This window comes from Drosophila sulfurigaster, chromosome 2R (genome assembly GCF_023558435.1).
Source record: "Drosophila sulfurigaster albostrigata strain 15112-1811.04 chromosome 2R, ASM2355843v2, whole genome shotgun sequence".
Classification (NCBI taxonomy): domain Eukaryota; kingdom Metazoa; phylum Arthropoda; class Insecta; order Diptera; family Drosophilidae; genus Drosophila; species Drosophila sulfurigaster.
The window spans coordinates 25666184-25684058 of NC_084882.1; the positions used below are offsets into that span (position 1 = coordinate 25666184).

The window sequence follows — 17875 nt, forward strand, 5'->3', positions numbered from 1 at the left end:
TTTTTATTGCCCTCAATTGGCTTTATGTTCGCTTTATGCTAAATTTTGTCAATAAAATTGCCAAATTATGTGCTAATGGCAAATCACTTAGGTTAGCTTCAGCTCGGCCATAACAATTTGGAAACACGCATTTAGCATTTAGCATTTATCGATATCTATTTCTCAACTTACTCGATTCATTCACATGCCATTTGGAATTGTCTTGAATATTCGCAGCGAGTCACCAACTGAATAAATAATTCGTTTTTATTGTGTGAATAAATTCGTGAGAAGTTTAAAGACGACGAAACTTTAAACTTACAAAAGCCAACAATACACGTGTTGTTGTTTTCACATTTTATAGGAAATAATATTATGATTTGGTAATCCAATTTGATAGCAATTCAAATGTGACACTTATAGTTATTGATGTTTCAAACATCTGGCAATAATCATTTAATATTTCACATTTCGAGTGTGCTAATTATATGAGGGCATTTATTTTCTATTAATTATTTTGTGAGGGTATTATTTGGGCATAATTCAATGATGGTGTATAAGAGCAAATTAAATTTGAGTTGAATTTTCAGAAAGAGAATACATTTGTTTAAAGATAAATGTAAAATTAATAAAAAAATTATTTTTAAATGTCATAGTTTGTATTAATAGCGATTGCATATTTTAAATTGCCTATATCATAGTTTCTAATAACGACATATTTTAAATTTATTCAACTTTAGTTTCTTAGGTGAAAACACTATTTTAAATTTGATTATTCAGCTTTTCTTTTTGAAATTGAATATATTTGCTTTTGTAATGTAATTTTAATATCAGTTTGGAACCCTTGACAACATGAGATATCAACACTTTTTCATTTTCCAATTAGAGAAGAGCAAACAATTACACAACTAACTAACAGATGCAGTTAGATTTTCCACCCTGAGGTGGCCAAAAATTGTTGACCAGTGACACAAAAAGGGACTTTACAACATTTTGAACATTAAAAATTCCAAACGCATTTTTGGTGAGTGTTTGTCCACTCACATATGAATAAATGTGAATGTATTCTCCATATTTATGAGTCCTTAAATGTAAGCGTGTGTGTGTGTGCGTGTGTGTTTATAATGAAAGAGAACTTCGTGTTGAGTGTGTTGATGATATGTGGAGGACATTGTAAGTGCTTGGATGTGTGTCAGTGTGCCTGTGGAGTAAGCGAAAAGGATATTTGGGACACAGACGGTCAGAACAGGGAGCGGGTAGGAAACGGACGTGCGATCCAATTTGCGCCATGTGTGGCATGTGGCATGTGGCATGTGGCTCATATTCGTTGAGCCCAAAAAACAGGAACAGAACACAAAAAACAGAACAAAGCTTGAACAAAAAAAAACAAGATACAGATACAAAATGTAGGTGAAGTGCGGACTCTGGACGAAGCTCGTTGACCGCTGGGCGTTGACCGGGTCTCGTCGACGTTTTGCCTTTGGCCCAAACCAAGAACAAAAAACGAATACGAATCTCCGAGTCAAAGCGGGCGGCATAAAATACTCAAAGACTCATTTGCATATTGTGTGGCAAACGGTAAACTGTAACAGGGAAAGTGTGGCTCGAGTGTTTGGCTGAGAAATTCATTTGGTGTGAGTTTCATTTTCAATTTCTGAGGCTGTTGTTGGTTTTTTCGTAATTAACAAAAGAATTTCGTGCCATGCGTTCTGTTGTATTCACATTCACATTTGCTTATTTACGGCCGCCATTTCCCGACCTTTTGACCTATCGCCATTGCCAGAGCGAGAGAGAGAGAAATTCAGAGAGAGAGAGAGAGAGAGAGCTTCTGCTGGCGCATGAATTATATTCATTCGCCTCGATGGCAATCTAATTAAATGATTTATGTTTGAGGGGATAATTCTGAACTATTTTAGTCCGAAATAAGCGACGCTGCATAATCCCCGACCAACCGCCCGCCGTCTCCCCCTCTGCCTACTGGGCACTATATTCAACATGAATGAAAGATAAGCTGTGCGAGATAGATATGCGCTGCTCTAGCTGCATTTCTGAGCTGATTTATGAGCTCGCATTTTGCATAGTTTCAAATGTTGCTGTTGTACTCGTCGGACATCGCAAATTCAAGCCCAAAACACAATTCATTTTGGCCCCAGCTCAACTAACCAACCAAAGCGTCGCCCAACGGCATACAAATCGTCCGTTTTGCATTTGGCGGCCGTATTTCATTCCAGACCGGGTCAACACTGGACTCCCCCAAAATACCAGAAGAGGCGACCCAGGGTACAATGGGATTGCAATAAGTTTAGTGCTTAACGTAACAAATAGTTGTAAAATTTAGGTTTAATATCTTATATTATATTCTTGATTTCGCTAGAAATTGAACGAAATTATTTGACCAAATATAATATTTAATTTAATTGGTATTTGTCGAAAATATTTGATCGAATATAATTTTTAATTTAATTTTTTTCAAATTTTAAAATATTTTTTAATTTGTTTACGCTTTTTGGGTATTTATATATTTGTTAGATTTCTAAATTAATGTTTAAGATAAATATAGTTAAAATTGGTAAAATTACGCATACGTCTATGTTAGATTCTTATTTGGTATTGAACTCCATCTTTAACTCATTATCTGCTAGGTGGTTAAGGTAAGAAAACTCTGAGTTGTATTAAAATTGAGTTGTAAAGGAATTACAATATTTGTGTACTAATAAAAATTCCAAAATAAATTAAAATGATTTAAAAATTTAAAAATGAAATAATAGATTTACGTCTTCACAGCGCAATACTGTAATACTAAAAACATGTTGAAAAAAATGTACTGCTTTCATTAAACAATTTTAAATACAACTATTTGAATTTAAACCATGGTATTTTACTGGGTGTAAGCGTAGAACGAGTTTTAATCCTGGCTGCCAGCCGTTAAATGAGTCCATGGATCCACCATGAGCAACACGAGCGTACTTCCCGGTTTCGGTTAGCCGTTGAATGGCAACGAAAATTTATGCACATTTTATTGACCAACACTGAGAAAAACACAGTTGAGTTGTTGTATATGGATGTTGTTGGCACAACAACATGTCCAAAAGTGTTTTATGGTCGTTGTGGGTGCTCAAGTGGCTATTTTGGGCTGGACTCGAAGTCGACCGAGAGAGAGAGAGAGAGGGAGAGGTAGGGAAATAGGGGAACAAGCTGCATATATGCACTCGCCCATCTTGTAGGACAAGCACTTCACGGAGCAATATGTGTAGAGCTCTGAATACAGATGAGCTGTGCCCAGCTTAGTTGCGCCAACTAACTCGATGCGGCCATTTGCAACTGAGAATTGTGTGATTTATGTGGCTTGAGGTTGCTTTAAGCTAATCGCAATTAAGGACAGTCGCTGTCGTTGTCGTTGTTGCCATGTCAATGACCTGATTCAATCAGCAAAGACCAAAGACTCATACGCAGACAGTGAAACGGTTCAAAGTCAAAAACTCAATTAGCTACTTGATGAGGTACTGGGGAAGGGGCGAGAGCTTGAGGAGAGGTCGGAGCAGCTCTGACCGTGGGCAATGTCTAAAAATAAACATGGAAAAGCGCAATGGAGTCGACGGGCGGGCTGAAAGTGGAAATCTCGTTAAAAGTCAATAACAGACGCCATTAAACGCGCATGAAAATGAAATGAGAATCGCTCGATGATGATGCAGTCTATGGACAAAGATTGGCGGGGGAGCTGAGCAACAGCAAAGGCGGTCTCTAAATGCCGCAGTAGCCACGCGACCACTTGAGCCGTTCATATCAATTCGTGTGGAGTCATTTGAACTGACCTCAGAGAGCAGAGCAGACAAGTTCAATGGCACTACTGCATAATAAAACTGTAGATAAATGGAATTTTTAAAAATACATTTATGATAAAGACTACTATTAAAACATCTGTCATCTACGTAACCTTTGCAAATCACATCATACTTAAGCTATTCAATATTCAGTTGAACTTCATTCTGGCTAGAATTTCACATAGAACACACAACAAGTTACATTCTAGGTATTTAAAATATTTTCCTGTTTATCCAACACTATCCAAATTCAAATACGAATCGAAAATGAATCGTGTGTTGGAGGATGTGATCCATAAGAATGTCGCAAACACGGAGCGCATTACAGCTGAGAATACCGTGGGCTATGTGGTCTCTGATAATACCAGCGGAAGTGTGGCAGCAACATCTTTTGATAATACCACAGCCCAGGGCATTGTGAAGCACATGAATGGTCTACTGGTTGGTCTGGTTCAGAGTGCTGTTCGGGATCTCGATCCGACCAATAAGTTGTGTTACTTGCGTGTGGCCTCGCGCAAATTTGAATATCTTGTGGCCCCGGAAGATATGTTCACCATAACCGTACTACAATAATGTTTTAGTTTCTCAAGTTTTAAACAAGTTAATAAGAGTACTAGGAATGTGTGTGGGCGTTGAGTAAATCAAATTTTCAAATATACATACAATGAATGGATTGCGAGTAACTTTCTGACTTCTTATTTGTTCAGTTATGTGTGTTAAGGGTAAGACGAATCGTGTGAGTGAGAGGAAGTAATGCTTGAATCAACAATGCGACTACAATAAATGGCAGACCGAAAATCCTTTTATAATACCCAAGTGACATTGGGCAATATTTACGACATGGCTTCATTGGGCATCGGACTTACGGTGGAAACTTATCCATGAGAATGCGGCCGGCAGTCTAATGCGATAATTCAAAAGATTTACTTCTGTCAACATGACCATTTTGTTAGACAAACTCGGGGTGGAAATGGCCTTTGACCTTTTTTTTCCATCTTGGATGCTGCCTGCTATTTTAATTTAAAATGGCAGAACTCGTAACTCATTTTAACGGCGCACCCTCCAGCGTGTGTGTGTGTGTGTCCGCTGTGTGTGTGCGTGAACTTGTCCTATTTTTACAGGCCTAGGCCCTTGCAGGGGTTGCTCGCTCGTTACAATAACTTATCTGCCCTTTTTATTTTTTAACCCCTCGGCCTCGACAACGCCATAATCACCACGACGCAAGACGCTCCTGGGGTGCGCTTTGTACTCTATCGTATTCCCACTCTCAATCTCGATCTCATTCTCATTCGCATTCCTTTTTCTATTCCCTTTCTATTCTTTCATTTGCTATCTCTAAGCAGTTGGCCATTGTCTTGCATCGTTTTGTGGTACATACAAGATATAGAAATAAATAAAAATTTGTACAAAAATTTTAATTCATCCATTGCTAAAAATTCCTTGAATAAGCAGAACTCGATTTTCGTCTCGCTTCTCTTACTCTCTTCACACTATTGTGTGTACCAAGGTCGGGTTCATTTTGCCACTTCATTTTGATGTAGCGTGAAATCAAATTAATCCATGGACCATTGCTGATGACTTCATTTCAAGAACTTGTCTTTTCTCTTCTCCCCAAAATGGTTTTTATAACTCATCTAGAAATTAGCAACACTCTTTGAATCATATTCAAATAAAACGTTTTCCTTTGCTTCTAAATTAAAATAGTAGCGAAAATTGTCACATGTCCTTTATGATACTTCTCTTCTGATGTCCCCCGGGGCGTGTCCATTCTGTTCATAGCGAACGCACGAGTTGCTCTATGAATTTAATTAAGTTGTGCGACAAACCCAAAAGTGGCATTGCAACACGAAACAATAACAAACAAACATGAATCATATATGCTTGTGAGTACTCACATTCATATGCATAATTATTTCTGTTTGTAGACGGGTTGGTTTTAATCTATATAACAGCTGCTATATTTAAATTTTATGGTTTCAAATATATTGAAGATTGACAATTCTTGGTATTTCAAAATAAAAATGTGAGAATGAGAAAAAAAATAAATAAAATCAAAATTATTATAGTATTTATTTGATTCCCATAATATGATTTTGCTTAGTGTTCATTTCGATTGACTTTTGTTTATGAATACAATCTCAATTATTGATTTAGATCTAAATAAAGTTGGATAATGAAGCATTAAGCAAATCTTTGGCGCATTCAGCAGGCTGCAAGAAATCACTTAAGTTAATTCAAACGTCGAAAAGCTATAACACAAAGATTTAAGTGAGTGCCACAAGAAGCAAAAACAACTTCTAAATATAGAAGAAAGAATAAGGAAAAAAAGCAAGGCACACAAAAAATGAGAGCAACAGAGATAGACATAGCAGCTGAAACGGAACTAAATGAGCAGTAGAAATCCTCTCACTCAAACGCGCAGGCCAAGCCCATTTTGCTTGGTGCTGGCTCAGCCCTCTATATCTCTACACTGAGAGAAAATGTGTGAGTAAAAGAAATACAGGTACAAATAATTTACATTTTGTAGCAACTAAGTATATCAAAGTAATAATGCAAGATTATTTTAAATTAATAATTCATTCATTTTCGAAAATATTTATTATTACACCCCTTTTTTTGTCCATCCAATTTCTTACAGTGCAGCGCTGTATGAACCCGTTTTGATGAAATGCTGAATTTTTTCTGACTTGTTCAACCACCAAGCATTTTCAGTTGAGACTCGCTGCGGCGCAGACGTCGACTCCGAGCTACAGTGGAGACCGTCCGGACATTTTGTTGCTCAGCGGACAGGCGGACGGACGAGGCAGAGGAGGTAAAACAGAAGAAGCACCTAAATGAAAACTGAATAATACATAGAAAAAATATAGTCAAAGACTATAAACTAATAATACAAAAAAAAAAAATTAAATCAAGTAAATTTTTTTTAAACATTACCAAAGTGAATCACAATAAAAATTAACATTTAACAGAAAAACATGACAAGCTAACTAAATACATGCAATAAATTATGCAACAAATAAATAATTAATGAGCCACGCAATTTAAACAACACTCTTAACACAACAAGTAAAACTCATTCTTATGCAACATTTATTACAATTGGAAAAATTATAAATAATTTTCATTGTCTGTGCTTCTTCTTCGCCTTCCGCTGCTCTGTCTGCCACCATTTTGCTTACACTCAGCAGTTGCAACAGTTATGCACTAGATGGCAGCAGCATATTGCATGCGCCATCTATTGGTCGATATGAACTGAAGTCAATACTGGTTTGAGAGTTACTGCGCATGTGGTTTGAAAGCCATTGTGACTCCTTTGAAGTTGTGCTGTTAACTAACAGCGTTTCTCTAAACTGTTGAAATTATTTGCATTTTAAATTTTATAAGTCAGTTGATAGCTTACAATTTAGACTGTACTTTGTGGGTTAATTTATTTATATTTTTAGCTTAAAAGCAAGATGTTTGTGGAAATCTTCTTTGCCGTAAAATATGGTCAAAAGGCACATAAATACACTTTAGAGAGTTTTGATGTCAAAATTAGCCAAGTTACAGAGGAATAGATGGTATGAATTTGGAAAAGTTTACTATGTTCCATAATAATATTTATATATTTGTTCACCAAAAGTTGTAACAACGAATACTTTTAAATGTTCCCATTTAATACTTCCGCATGAGTCATTCCGACCAAAAGTAAAGCCACGAAAAACAAAATGTACTTAAATTTCAAATTGATTTGATGGTCGATGGGTTCATAAAACGAAGCACAGTTAAGCCAAGCTGCTTGTTAAGCGTCCAGAGCATATTGCCAATCAAAGATTTCAATTCAATTTCGACCGCTTGTCACAATATTTGGAATGGGGGCATAAAACTGAAGAGCGGGTGATGCAACGCTAACCATTTCATTCAAAATCGGAGCAATCGAGGCATCAAGATGTCAGTAAACGCGGTTAAGACAACAAGATTGCATCGAGCGTCAAGCAACGGGCATCGTTAGGACCATGACTCCATTCCTGGCGAAACGGGCCAACGCAATGAGCATTGGCATGGAGATGGAGATGGAGATGGAGATGGAGCATGGGTCGAGGGCAGTTGCTGAGGAAAAACATGAAAATCATCTTTCAACGCGTTGCGCTTTGCAGTTGCTTTGATGCGAGTTGTGATGTGAAGGGAAAGCGAGAGGAGACACTCACAACCAGGTGAAGTGGGCGATGGAGGGCCAATAAAGCTGGGCACTGTGGCACCAAGGGGCAGAGAGGGGCAATGTTCAATGCACATGTGTTGCCAACAAGTGCAAAAAGGCAAACCGAAAACTTTAACTAAAACTGAGATGGAGACGAAGTCTGTAACTGGGTGGGGAACTGAATGTGGAAGTGGCACTGAGATTGGGTCTGAGGTTGGCACTAAGACCTCTTCGAGTTGCATTTCAGCTTTTCATTTTGCTGCCGGCGGCGCTGTCCACAAAATGCGCTGCACGCGACGCGTCGCTGCACAAGAAGCACGAGATGGCGATGCAACCAAAATCCCAATGCAAAAGCCAACTGGTTTTCTGGACAATGTGAGGCCCTCTCGCTCTTGCTCTTGCTGCTCCCTCTGCCTGCTTTTCTCTGGCCCTTTCATCGGACAGCATGGCTGGCAGCTTATAATACCAAATATAGTATAAATATTTAAGTATTTATTTATTCTTGTTTTTCTGTTTTTTTGTGCGGAATATATCAAGAAAGCAAATTTGAAATGCACATGGAGTTTATGTCTTCAACTTTGTTATAAACTATTTAGAAAAGTATTGCATATTTTTACAAGTGTTTTAAAGTTCTTAAGATCATAGGAATATAAGAGATATTTCAACAAATTTCTATAACAAATGTAATAAAGAACTTATCAATTGAAAGTTATATTTATAGTTAGAATATAGTTAGAATATAGAATATTGTTAGTTATAGTTAGAATATTGGGATATGAAATATGGAAAAATTACGTTGACCTTTTGGCTTTATTTTTTTCCGCATTTGATTAGCTGTTCTCGAGGTCCTTAATTTCGAAGTGCATTTCGCTTGAAACTAACACCCACAGCCGGCAGCTCAACAAGGGAGCAACAGCATAACTATCATCGATACAAAAAAGAAAGATGCAGATACAGTTTCTAGAGCTGCTCCCTTTAGTAGAGCTAAGTGCTGTGTATCTCTCTCTCTCTCTCTCTCGCTCTGTCTTACTTCTCTGTTGTATATACTATATTATTTGTTGTCTCTGTTTGTGTGTCAGTTCCGTGTCTCAGTTCGTTTTGGTTTTGTTCCGTAAATTACACTTTTGATTTTTAGTGGCCGTAAAATAATCGTAAATGTCGTGGTTATTGCGACCGAAAGTGCCCATTTTGAGTGGTGCTGCTGCTGTTGGCGGTTGCCAGTTGCCAGTTGCCAGTTGTTGTCGTTGGTCGTTGCCTGATTCTCAGCTGGCATTAACTGATATTCTCGTTGCACTGCGACTGAGACTGAGACTGAGACGTGCTGCCACTGCACAAACAGCTTGTATCCCGCTAAGCACTGTTCCTTCACTTGTCCTCCCTTCCCACCCCTCCCGCTCAGAAAAAGAGCTGCAAGCTTAAAGCAGAGCTGCACTTGTTGTTTTTAATAAGTTTATGCTTGGCCGTTGTTGTTGTTGCTTGGCTTTCTTCCTTTGATGTTTCGATTAAGTTCGGAGTTCGCGTTGTCGAACTGGTTGGTTGGGTCTGCCTCCAGTCAGCCAGCCAGCTCGCCTCTTGCCTCCTTGCCTTCGCCTCTTGCCCTTGCCACAGCAGCCATTTGGCTTAAGTTTATGGCCATTTCGTTTGCACTGTCTTTGCAGCGGTTGCCGCACTCGAATTGCTGTTGTTGCTCGTTGAGTTGATTTTCTTAAGCATTTCACCCATTTACCTTTATACTTTGCTCTTGCCTTGTGCAACACATTTTCTCACATTGCCTACTCCTTCTCTTTCTCGCTCTTGCTCTGTCTCTCTCTCTCTCTCTTTCTCTATCTGTGAGCTGATTCCATGGTTCATTCTCCTTTCGCCTGCTTTTTGGGCTGCTGCTGCTCTGACGCAACTGGTTGTCGATTGCCCATTGCCAGTTTGCCAAGTTGCCAGTTTGCCAGTTTTGCGGTGGCCGATTCGCCTCTCGCCTCACTCGCAAATTTCGAATTTGATTTTATTGTTATGATTTCAATTGTTCTCGCTATGTAAACACTAGAGATTTTCCACAAAAAAAAACACAGAGCTGCCATGTCGACAATCTCCACACAACAATTAGATAAAAGTTCAAGTTTTGTCAGCCAACTAAATTCAACTGTTACCTATATTCACAGTTTTTTTTCGCTATTGTTGCCTAATTACAATTTTCTCAAAAGTCACAGCAGAACGCCCTGAAGAAACAATAATTTTTTATGATGTTCATAATGGTTAAACGGTGCTAAGATCAGAGGCCCTCCCAGCGTCACTGAAGGTCGCATTCCCAATAAAAAAAAAATGAAAAGACAATGTTAATAATCGGGACGATCGGCGTTAAAGTGTCTCGAACTAGAAAACCAAACCAATTCATAAATCATAAAAATGTGTCATAAAGTAAAAAAGCAAAATGGAAACAACATTAACAACGCGCTGCAGTATGAAGCAACCTTTCAACATGTCCTCGAAAAAAAAAGAAATGCTCAAGGCGAACGATTTTTTACATTTCCACTGTTTGTCGATTTGTTTTGACTCGTAGCGGAGGCTTGTTATCTAAGGCTAAGGCACACACACATATCTTTAGCATAAAGGACACACACATACATACAAGCATTGTCCTTACCGCCTGTTCGATTATTGCCGGCGTGGTAATAAATCATAAAAATATGTTGCAGTTACCCAAAATCCGACCGACGGTCGCCTCGTTACACGGTGGAATTCTAAATGCCTGTAAAATTGCTGCCGAGTTCGCTTGTGGTGGTGTTTCTCTCTAGGTAATTGGGACTCTGATCCTGTTATTGGGATTGGCTCTGTTGGCCGGATCGGAGCTGAGCGGAGCGGAGCTGCTGTGGTGATCGCGCCCTCGTCCATCTGATAACAAAAACCACTGGCAAATGCCCAAAAACAAAAACAAAAGGCCCAACCAAAACTTTCTCTTTTTTGCCGCCTGATTTCTCGACTGAAACTCTCTGGTTTTTGCATTGCCAAATATGAAGAAATTTTGATTTATTTTCGCAAAAATTTTTGGTATTTGTGTTTGAGTTGTTGGTTTTTGTGTCGCTGTCAGCAAAAGGCGCCTGAATTTGTTTGCGATTGTCTCTTCTCTCATTCATTGTGTAACTTTTCTTAAACAAGAATTTTGAAGTGGATGTGTAATATTTAGATTGGAATATTAACATTGGAAAACAAATGAACATAGAAATACTTTAATATAATGTTAATGTTCTTTTTATTATAAATATCTTTTATGTATCGTTATGATTGACATAATTTGTATATGTTTTATTTAAGCTTCGTATTTGCGCTTTCTTTAGTTAATTTTTGGTTGAATTAAAATGCATAATAAATGTATATCTAAATCAATATAATTGAATCTTTTAATTATCACGTCAAGTTGTACTTTTAGTCGTCTTAAAATGTTTTTGTAACAAAAATTCTTTATCAAATTCTCATTGAAATTTAACGAACAAATGTTTGTTTTTAATAAAATAATTTCTGCACATTTAAATTCTTGAAGATTTTCTAACTGTAGTATATTAATTCTGCTCAATTTATCTCTGCAATAATGGAAAAGTTCAAGCTGCACAAATCTAAATTAAAATATGTTTGGCTGAGTTCATCGAGAGACAAATGCGCAGCTCATTTATGGTTCTCATTGGATGCTGTTGGCAATGACGATGACTTCATTTTCAAGTAGCAGACACATATGAAATTCTGTGCATATGTGCATATATTTGTGTACTTAAATATAATATGTAGTCGAGAATATATGTATTTGTCAGGCCTGTACTTGTGTCACAGTGCCACCTCCTACTCTTTCTCCATTTCAAATGCGGACATGATATACTACAAGCAGATGATTTAATGTGACCGCATATTGCGCAGGCACTTAAGATGCAGCAGCAGACTTCTTCTTCTCGAACCCGAATCCAAATCCGAATCTGAGCTCATAACGGTCCCAAGTACAGGCGTTCCACATATGTTTCAATTCAAGCATTCAACGAAGAGAAGAGAAAAGTCGCGCTAGACTGGCGACCATCTTGAAAATTGAGCTCTCCCAAGTATTGAGAATTCTTTTCTGAATAATTATTCTACAAAATGCACTTTGTTTATTGATGAAATATTTGAGAGAAGCAAGAGTTAATCTTATGCCTATTTTCTTTAATTTATTATTTTGATATTCTTATTAACTATTTTAAAAAATACTTGAGAAAAGCTGGAGTTGTTCAGATGTTCTGAATAACTATTTCAATTTCTATTTTTTTGATGAAATATTTGAGACAAGCAAGAGTGAATCTTAAGCCTATTTTTATTCATTTATTATCTTGATATTCTAAATAATTATTTCAAATAATATTTGAGAGAAGCAAGAGTTAATCTCAAACTTATTTCCTTAAATTTGTTTGCTTTATTTAATAACTATTCTAAATGAGATTTTACTTTCCTGATATATCAAATATTTGACTGCCACAAATATGTTAAATACGCACTTAGTTCTGTAGATTAATCGAGTTAATCTCTAACGTATTTTGTTCATTTTATTACAGCTCGCTTAGCTTGTTCTCAGGCTGTAAATCAGTGTGGCAACGAGCAGTGGCATCTTAAGAATTGCTCATCAACAAGCGATTGGCCAAATCCGCAGACAAAACAAATCGTTAAAATGCTATAAAAAAAATAGTCCATATGCAGTCCAGAAGTATGGAGGAGGGAGTGAGAAAAAAAAAAACTGGAGGAAGGCAAATGCATTCGAATAAAATTTTACCACCGTTTCCTCAAACATCATCAACATGAAACTAACGGCGGCAACATCCGAGTCACCTCATAAAAGTAACGATGTCTATGAAAATGTATCTGATGGATACGATGGCAGCCTCCGTTGAGATGCTGCTGTTGAGGGGTATCAACAACCAACAATAATTATGGCATACGTCACGGAACTTGGGTTTTATGTCTTTTATATTGATTGTCATCATGTCACACTAACAGATCGTAAAAATGTCGTAAAATCCATGGACTCACTTGAGTGCAAAGCAAAGCAAAGCAAGCGCAAATGAATGCACTCAAATGCCAGGATCAGGCTCAGGACACTCTCAAAGGACACCGCATGCTAGGGATCATGGAGTGAAATGATTGAGCGAGCGTTAAGACGGATGTGTTGCAAGTTGCGTGTTGCGAGTGGATTGCGATGATGATGCCTCGTTGTGCGTTTGCTCAAGTGGCGTCAAGTCGTAAAAATGCTATAAAATTTTTGGGCTGCTGTTTGGTATTAACCGCAATTTGTTTATTTAGTTGTTAAAATGCCATTTTAGCTTGTTCTCTCTTCTGCTTGGCATTTAATTGTCGGCTGCCGGTATTTGACTACGGTTCTCTTCTTTTTACGAGCACACACAAAGTGGGCAAATCTAATAAAATTTATTTTTACGACAATTTAAATGGTTTCATTTCGAGTACGGCTGCGGCACAAGACAACAACAGGTTGCGGATTAGATAAATTAGATATCTGGGATTAATGCCAAATGAGACGTTAGATGGCCATAAACAAATGTTGCATAATTCCAAATGATTTATGAGCAAACATCAGAGATTCAATTAGAAATTAGAAATAATCTCTTTGACATTTGCTTTTCTTAAAGAGAAATATTGTAAGAATATAAAAAAAGTAATTAAATAAATAAATGAAGTTTTTTCTATGAATTTGTGTGCTAATAAATACAGATATTTTAATAAATAAAGTAAATCTTAGAATGACAATTTTATCTTTCGATATTTTAGTTTCTTAAAGAGAAAAATTATAGAAACATGACAATATAAATAAATCAGCATTTGGCTATGAATAAAATAAAGACTTTAAAATACTTAAAAAAAAAAGATAATTCAGAATTTATGATTAGTTTTAGAATGACAAATTTTAGAATTAAAAATTATATTTTGATTTATATTTTCTGTGAGAAAGTATAGAAATTATAAATAAAAACAAACGACAATTTAAATTCTACATTTTTATTTAATTTCATATTTCAGATATTGTGAAACGTTTTTTATCGAATATAATTTCTACATTTTGAATATTTGTATATTAGATTTTGAATGCAGCCATTAAATAGAAGATTCATATTATTGTTCTTTATTTGACTTCCGCATTATTGAGAAATATTTTTGACGTAATACTTGCCTTGTCTTCGCTTTATCATTTAAATGACTTAATTAGAAAGTTTTCAAGTGCCTCGCCAAAAGCTCTGATGGCAAATGCTGAGACACTGAATTACCCTGGTGGGCGTCATCAACCCTCTGTACACTTCCCTGGTCTTGGTTGCAGGGTAGAGAGAAAGAGAGAGAGGGCGGTTCTGGGCTGCAGTCATCATTGCCGCCTTGGCGTGTTTGTGTGCAAAGCAGTCATAAAAATTACAATAAACAATCTTCATCGCGATCCGTTTACACCCACTTTGCACGTTTTCGCAAGCAAAGCGTCCGTGGAAAGTGAAAAAGGATTTTCCCATTCGCTCAAGCAGCGAAGCAGCGACGACCAGGTAACTCAGTTTACCAGTAGGCGTTTATATAGTAGACTGCTAGCCAAGTAAATCCGCTAACAAGTAGGCAAAACCGTGAGGTAAAGCAGTCAACAAAAATGCTCAATTAGCTGTGGACTCGCTAAAGGACTCGCTGCCATTTGGCTGGAAATTTGATGAGCCACAAAAGGCGTTCGAAATGCAAATGCTGCCAATTGTTTGATGAATGAAGTCAAGGGTTCAATGCCTGCGCCTCTAGGATTATGTAGGTAAGTCTTTTAACCGAAACGAATGTCTTCATTGTGCCCGCCATCGTGTCCGGCTGTGCAGTTACCGCTACCACTACCGTTCCCTATCCCTTGCCCTATTCTTAGGCGGCCCTTTTGTTTGGCCATCACAAATTTTGCATAAGGAGGCGGTTGGTTTTTGGTGTTTGGACTGCAATTGATTCTTGACCTCGTAATGAGCCGTTTGCGGCTGCGCTGCGGTGCGCAGAGCAGAGCTAACTCAAACTACTTTTGTGGTTTTCTGAAATTAAGTCATCATCACGGCGGCGGGTTTTCGACGAGAGCAGCCGAGAAACCGCTTTTGTGTGCCGCGTCAAAGGTTGAGGCATTCAAACTGTATTTGCATTTTAAGCATCATCGATTCAAGTGAAGCAATCAAATTTGGAAATGACCAAGAGAGAAATGAGTGGGAATAACAAAGACAACAGAAAGAGAGGTAATAAAATGTAGAAATAAGTATGTTACAAGTTAATAAAGAAACACAATATATATTTATGAATAATATAAGTTGATTATAATAAAATAAAGATATACAATATATTATATTTAGTTAATAAATATAATACTATCTATTTAAACAAGGCGTATTATTTATTAATAAATAAAATACCATATACTTATTGAGTTATTATTTCTTGATTGCTTGTTCAAGTTATAACATTAAATCATATTTAGGTAAGTCATATTATTTATTTTGTTTGATATTTCTAGCTTTAAATTAAACTTAAGCTTAACTATGAATGTAAATTATAACTTGTAACAAATTAAATGCAATCTAATAATTAATTCCATACAAAACTCACACAATTTGTGATAGACATGTTCTCAACTATTGTCAATATCAAATGCCAATTAATTTGACATATTCAATCAAGTCTTAAGCGCTGCTGACTAATCGATCCATCAATCCAACTGGCAATCATCTCGTATGTGCAACAACTGAATTGAAAAAATATGCGAGGCAAGTGGTGAATGCCACAAGAATAAGTCTGCAACTACTAAGCGAATGTTACTGAGAGTCTAACACGCACCAATTAGCTGCTTTTCGATTGACTCTTTGCCTGGTACCAGTTCTTCTACTCAGTCTCTTGTTGCACAGTTGTGTTTCTGGTTCTCGTTCTGTTTCTGGTTTGCTTTATGATGGCCAAGACGCGCTGATGGAGCTGTGGAACACCAGTTGAGAGCATAAATTATGGCAGCGTTTATGAAATGGCGCTGGGGGGCGTTTATGATGCATTTTTAATTGACGTTCATTTGAAGAAAACGCGCAGCGAACGCTTCAATTCAATTATGCGTTGCCCCTCACCTCCTTCCTCCCTTTGCCACTTCACAGAGTTGCAAGCAAACAACAAACAACAGGCAGCTGCAACTTGGTGGCCATAAAAGGCGCTCGCAACGGTTTTTTGGGGCCAAATTGCCACTTTGTGTGCAAATTTGAATTGTGGAAATGCTGGGCATAAAATTGAAAATAGCTCTCAACACAATTGTTTGTTGAATCCATCCAAAAACTGAGTAGTACTCTGACTCTGGCGGTTATCTCTCACAGGCAATCTCGCAAATATTTTAAACGACGCAAGAAATCAGTGAGCAGTCGAGCGGCAGCAGCAGCAAAATAGTGATGTGGCACAACTTGGGGGCAGCGCGGGCAGCGCGGCAGCAACAGCGCGTGGCATTTACCTTGAGGGCAACAGGGAATCACTGTGTTGCTCCTGCAACACGCCCCGTTTTCGCCCACGCCCACGCTGATTCATGCCACTTGGCAATTACAGTACCTCGAATGTGGTTGCCACCAACGTTGCAACGTTGCAACGTTGGCTCCTAACGTCGCCTAACGAATGCACGCCCAATTGTTGCACATTGACAGTCGATCGCTTTGCAGTCAGTGGCATGTCAACTTATTCATTAATTCATCAAAATGAACGCTCACATTGCAGCTCTCTTTCCTCCCCTCAGTGTACTGACGATTTATTTGCAATGCAGAGTCGCATTCGCTGTTGAATCGTTGATAGTCTTAATTGGCTTCGTTTCTTCGTTTCGATTGCATAAAATAATCGTTAGAAAACGTGTTTGGCTTAATTGGAAAATTTGTATGTCTTGTCTGTCTTCGATTGCGTCTTTTCCATCTCTCTCCATCTCTTTTCTTTCTAACTCTCTTCCATTTCTTTCTATTCCTTGTCTTCGTACTCGTCTTGGACTTGGACTGATGTGCTTTGTTGGCCGTTCAGTTTATTGATTTTCCGCAGTTTTAATGAAGAGAAATGTTTTGGTTAGCTTGCGAACAGTTCCATTAAACTAACTAACTAATTTAGAATTTGCAATTATTTGTGCCATTGATTTGGCAAACTATCAAACAACGAAAGATTTCAGTGATTCATTCAAAGAAGCATTTTATTTACAATGATTGATGCAGTCAATAAAACGAAAAGTCAACACGGAAATTTAAGATTTTCTGAATGTGTTGAAAAATATTACAATTATTATATTAAGTTAAAGTTATATTAACATATATAATAATTAGATAAATTTGGAATGTTTGTATCTTTCTTCATCAATTTAAAATTAAATCATATTGGCATGAATAAAAAGTTTTGTTCCAAACTTGTTTGGCTATGATTTTAAATCTAAATAAAAAAACTTAAAAGATATTGTTAGATACAAGTAATTTCAGCTTTAAATCTAAATACTTAAATAATCATAAGAAATACTTACAAATGCTGTAATTTAAATATTTATTTTCTTCTTTTATTTAATTTCAACACAAATCATTGCCATTGAAAAACATAAGGAAATGAAAATACAAGAAAGAAATTTAATACACTCTGTTAAATGTTAAAATATTAAAAGTTTTCTAAGAATTTAAACATGTACAATATTTATTAAAAAAGGACAAAAAACAAAAATAAATATATTTTAAAGCCTTTTAAAAAATACATTTTAAAATATTTTTTTTTAATTTCAACACAATTCATTTACCGGCTAAATCGGCAAAAAATTGCCTAAAAACATTTATTGATCTTAATAAAATACTACAGTTTTTCTTAACATTTTTCTTTCATTTAATTTCAGCACAATTCAATTTGCCAACTAAGTCGC

General features: G+C 36.9%; 1 protein-coding gene across 1 annotated transcript; it reads left to right on the top strand.

The window, feature by feature from the left end:
* Positions 1-3951: 3951 nt before the first annotated feature.
* LOC133838368 (dynein light chain roadblock-type 1) lies at positions 3952-4462 on the top strand. The gene has a single exon (XM_062269442.1). It carries the CDS (start codon positions 4068-4070, stop codon positions 4371-4373), a length of 306 nt encoding a protein of 101 aa, XP_062125426.1. The 5' UTR covers positions 3952-4067; the 3' UTR covers positions 4374-4462.
* The last annotated feature ends 13413 nt before the right edge of the window (positions 4463-17875 follow it).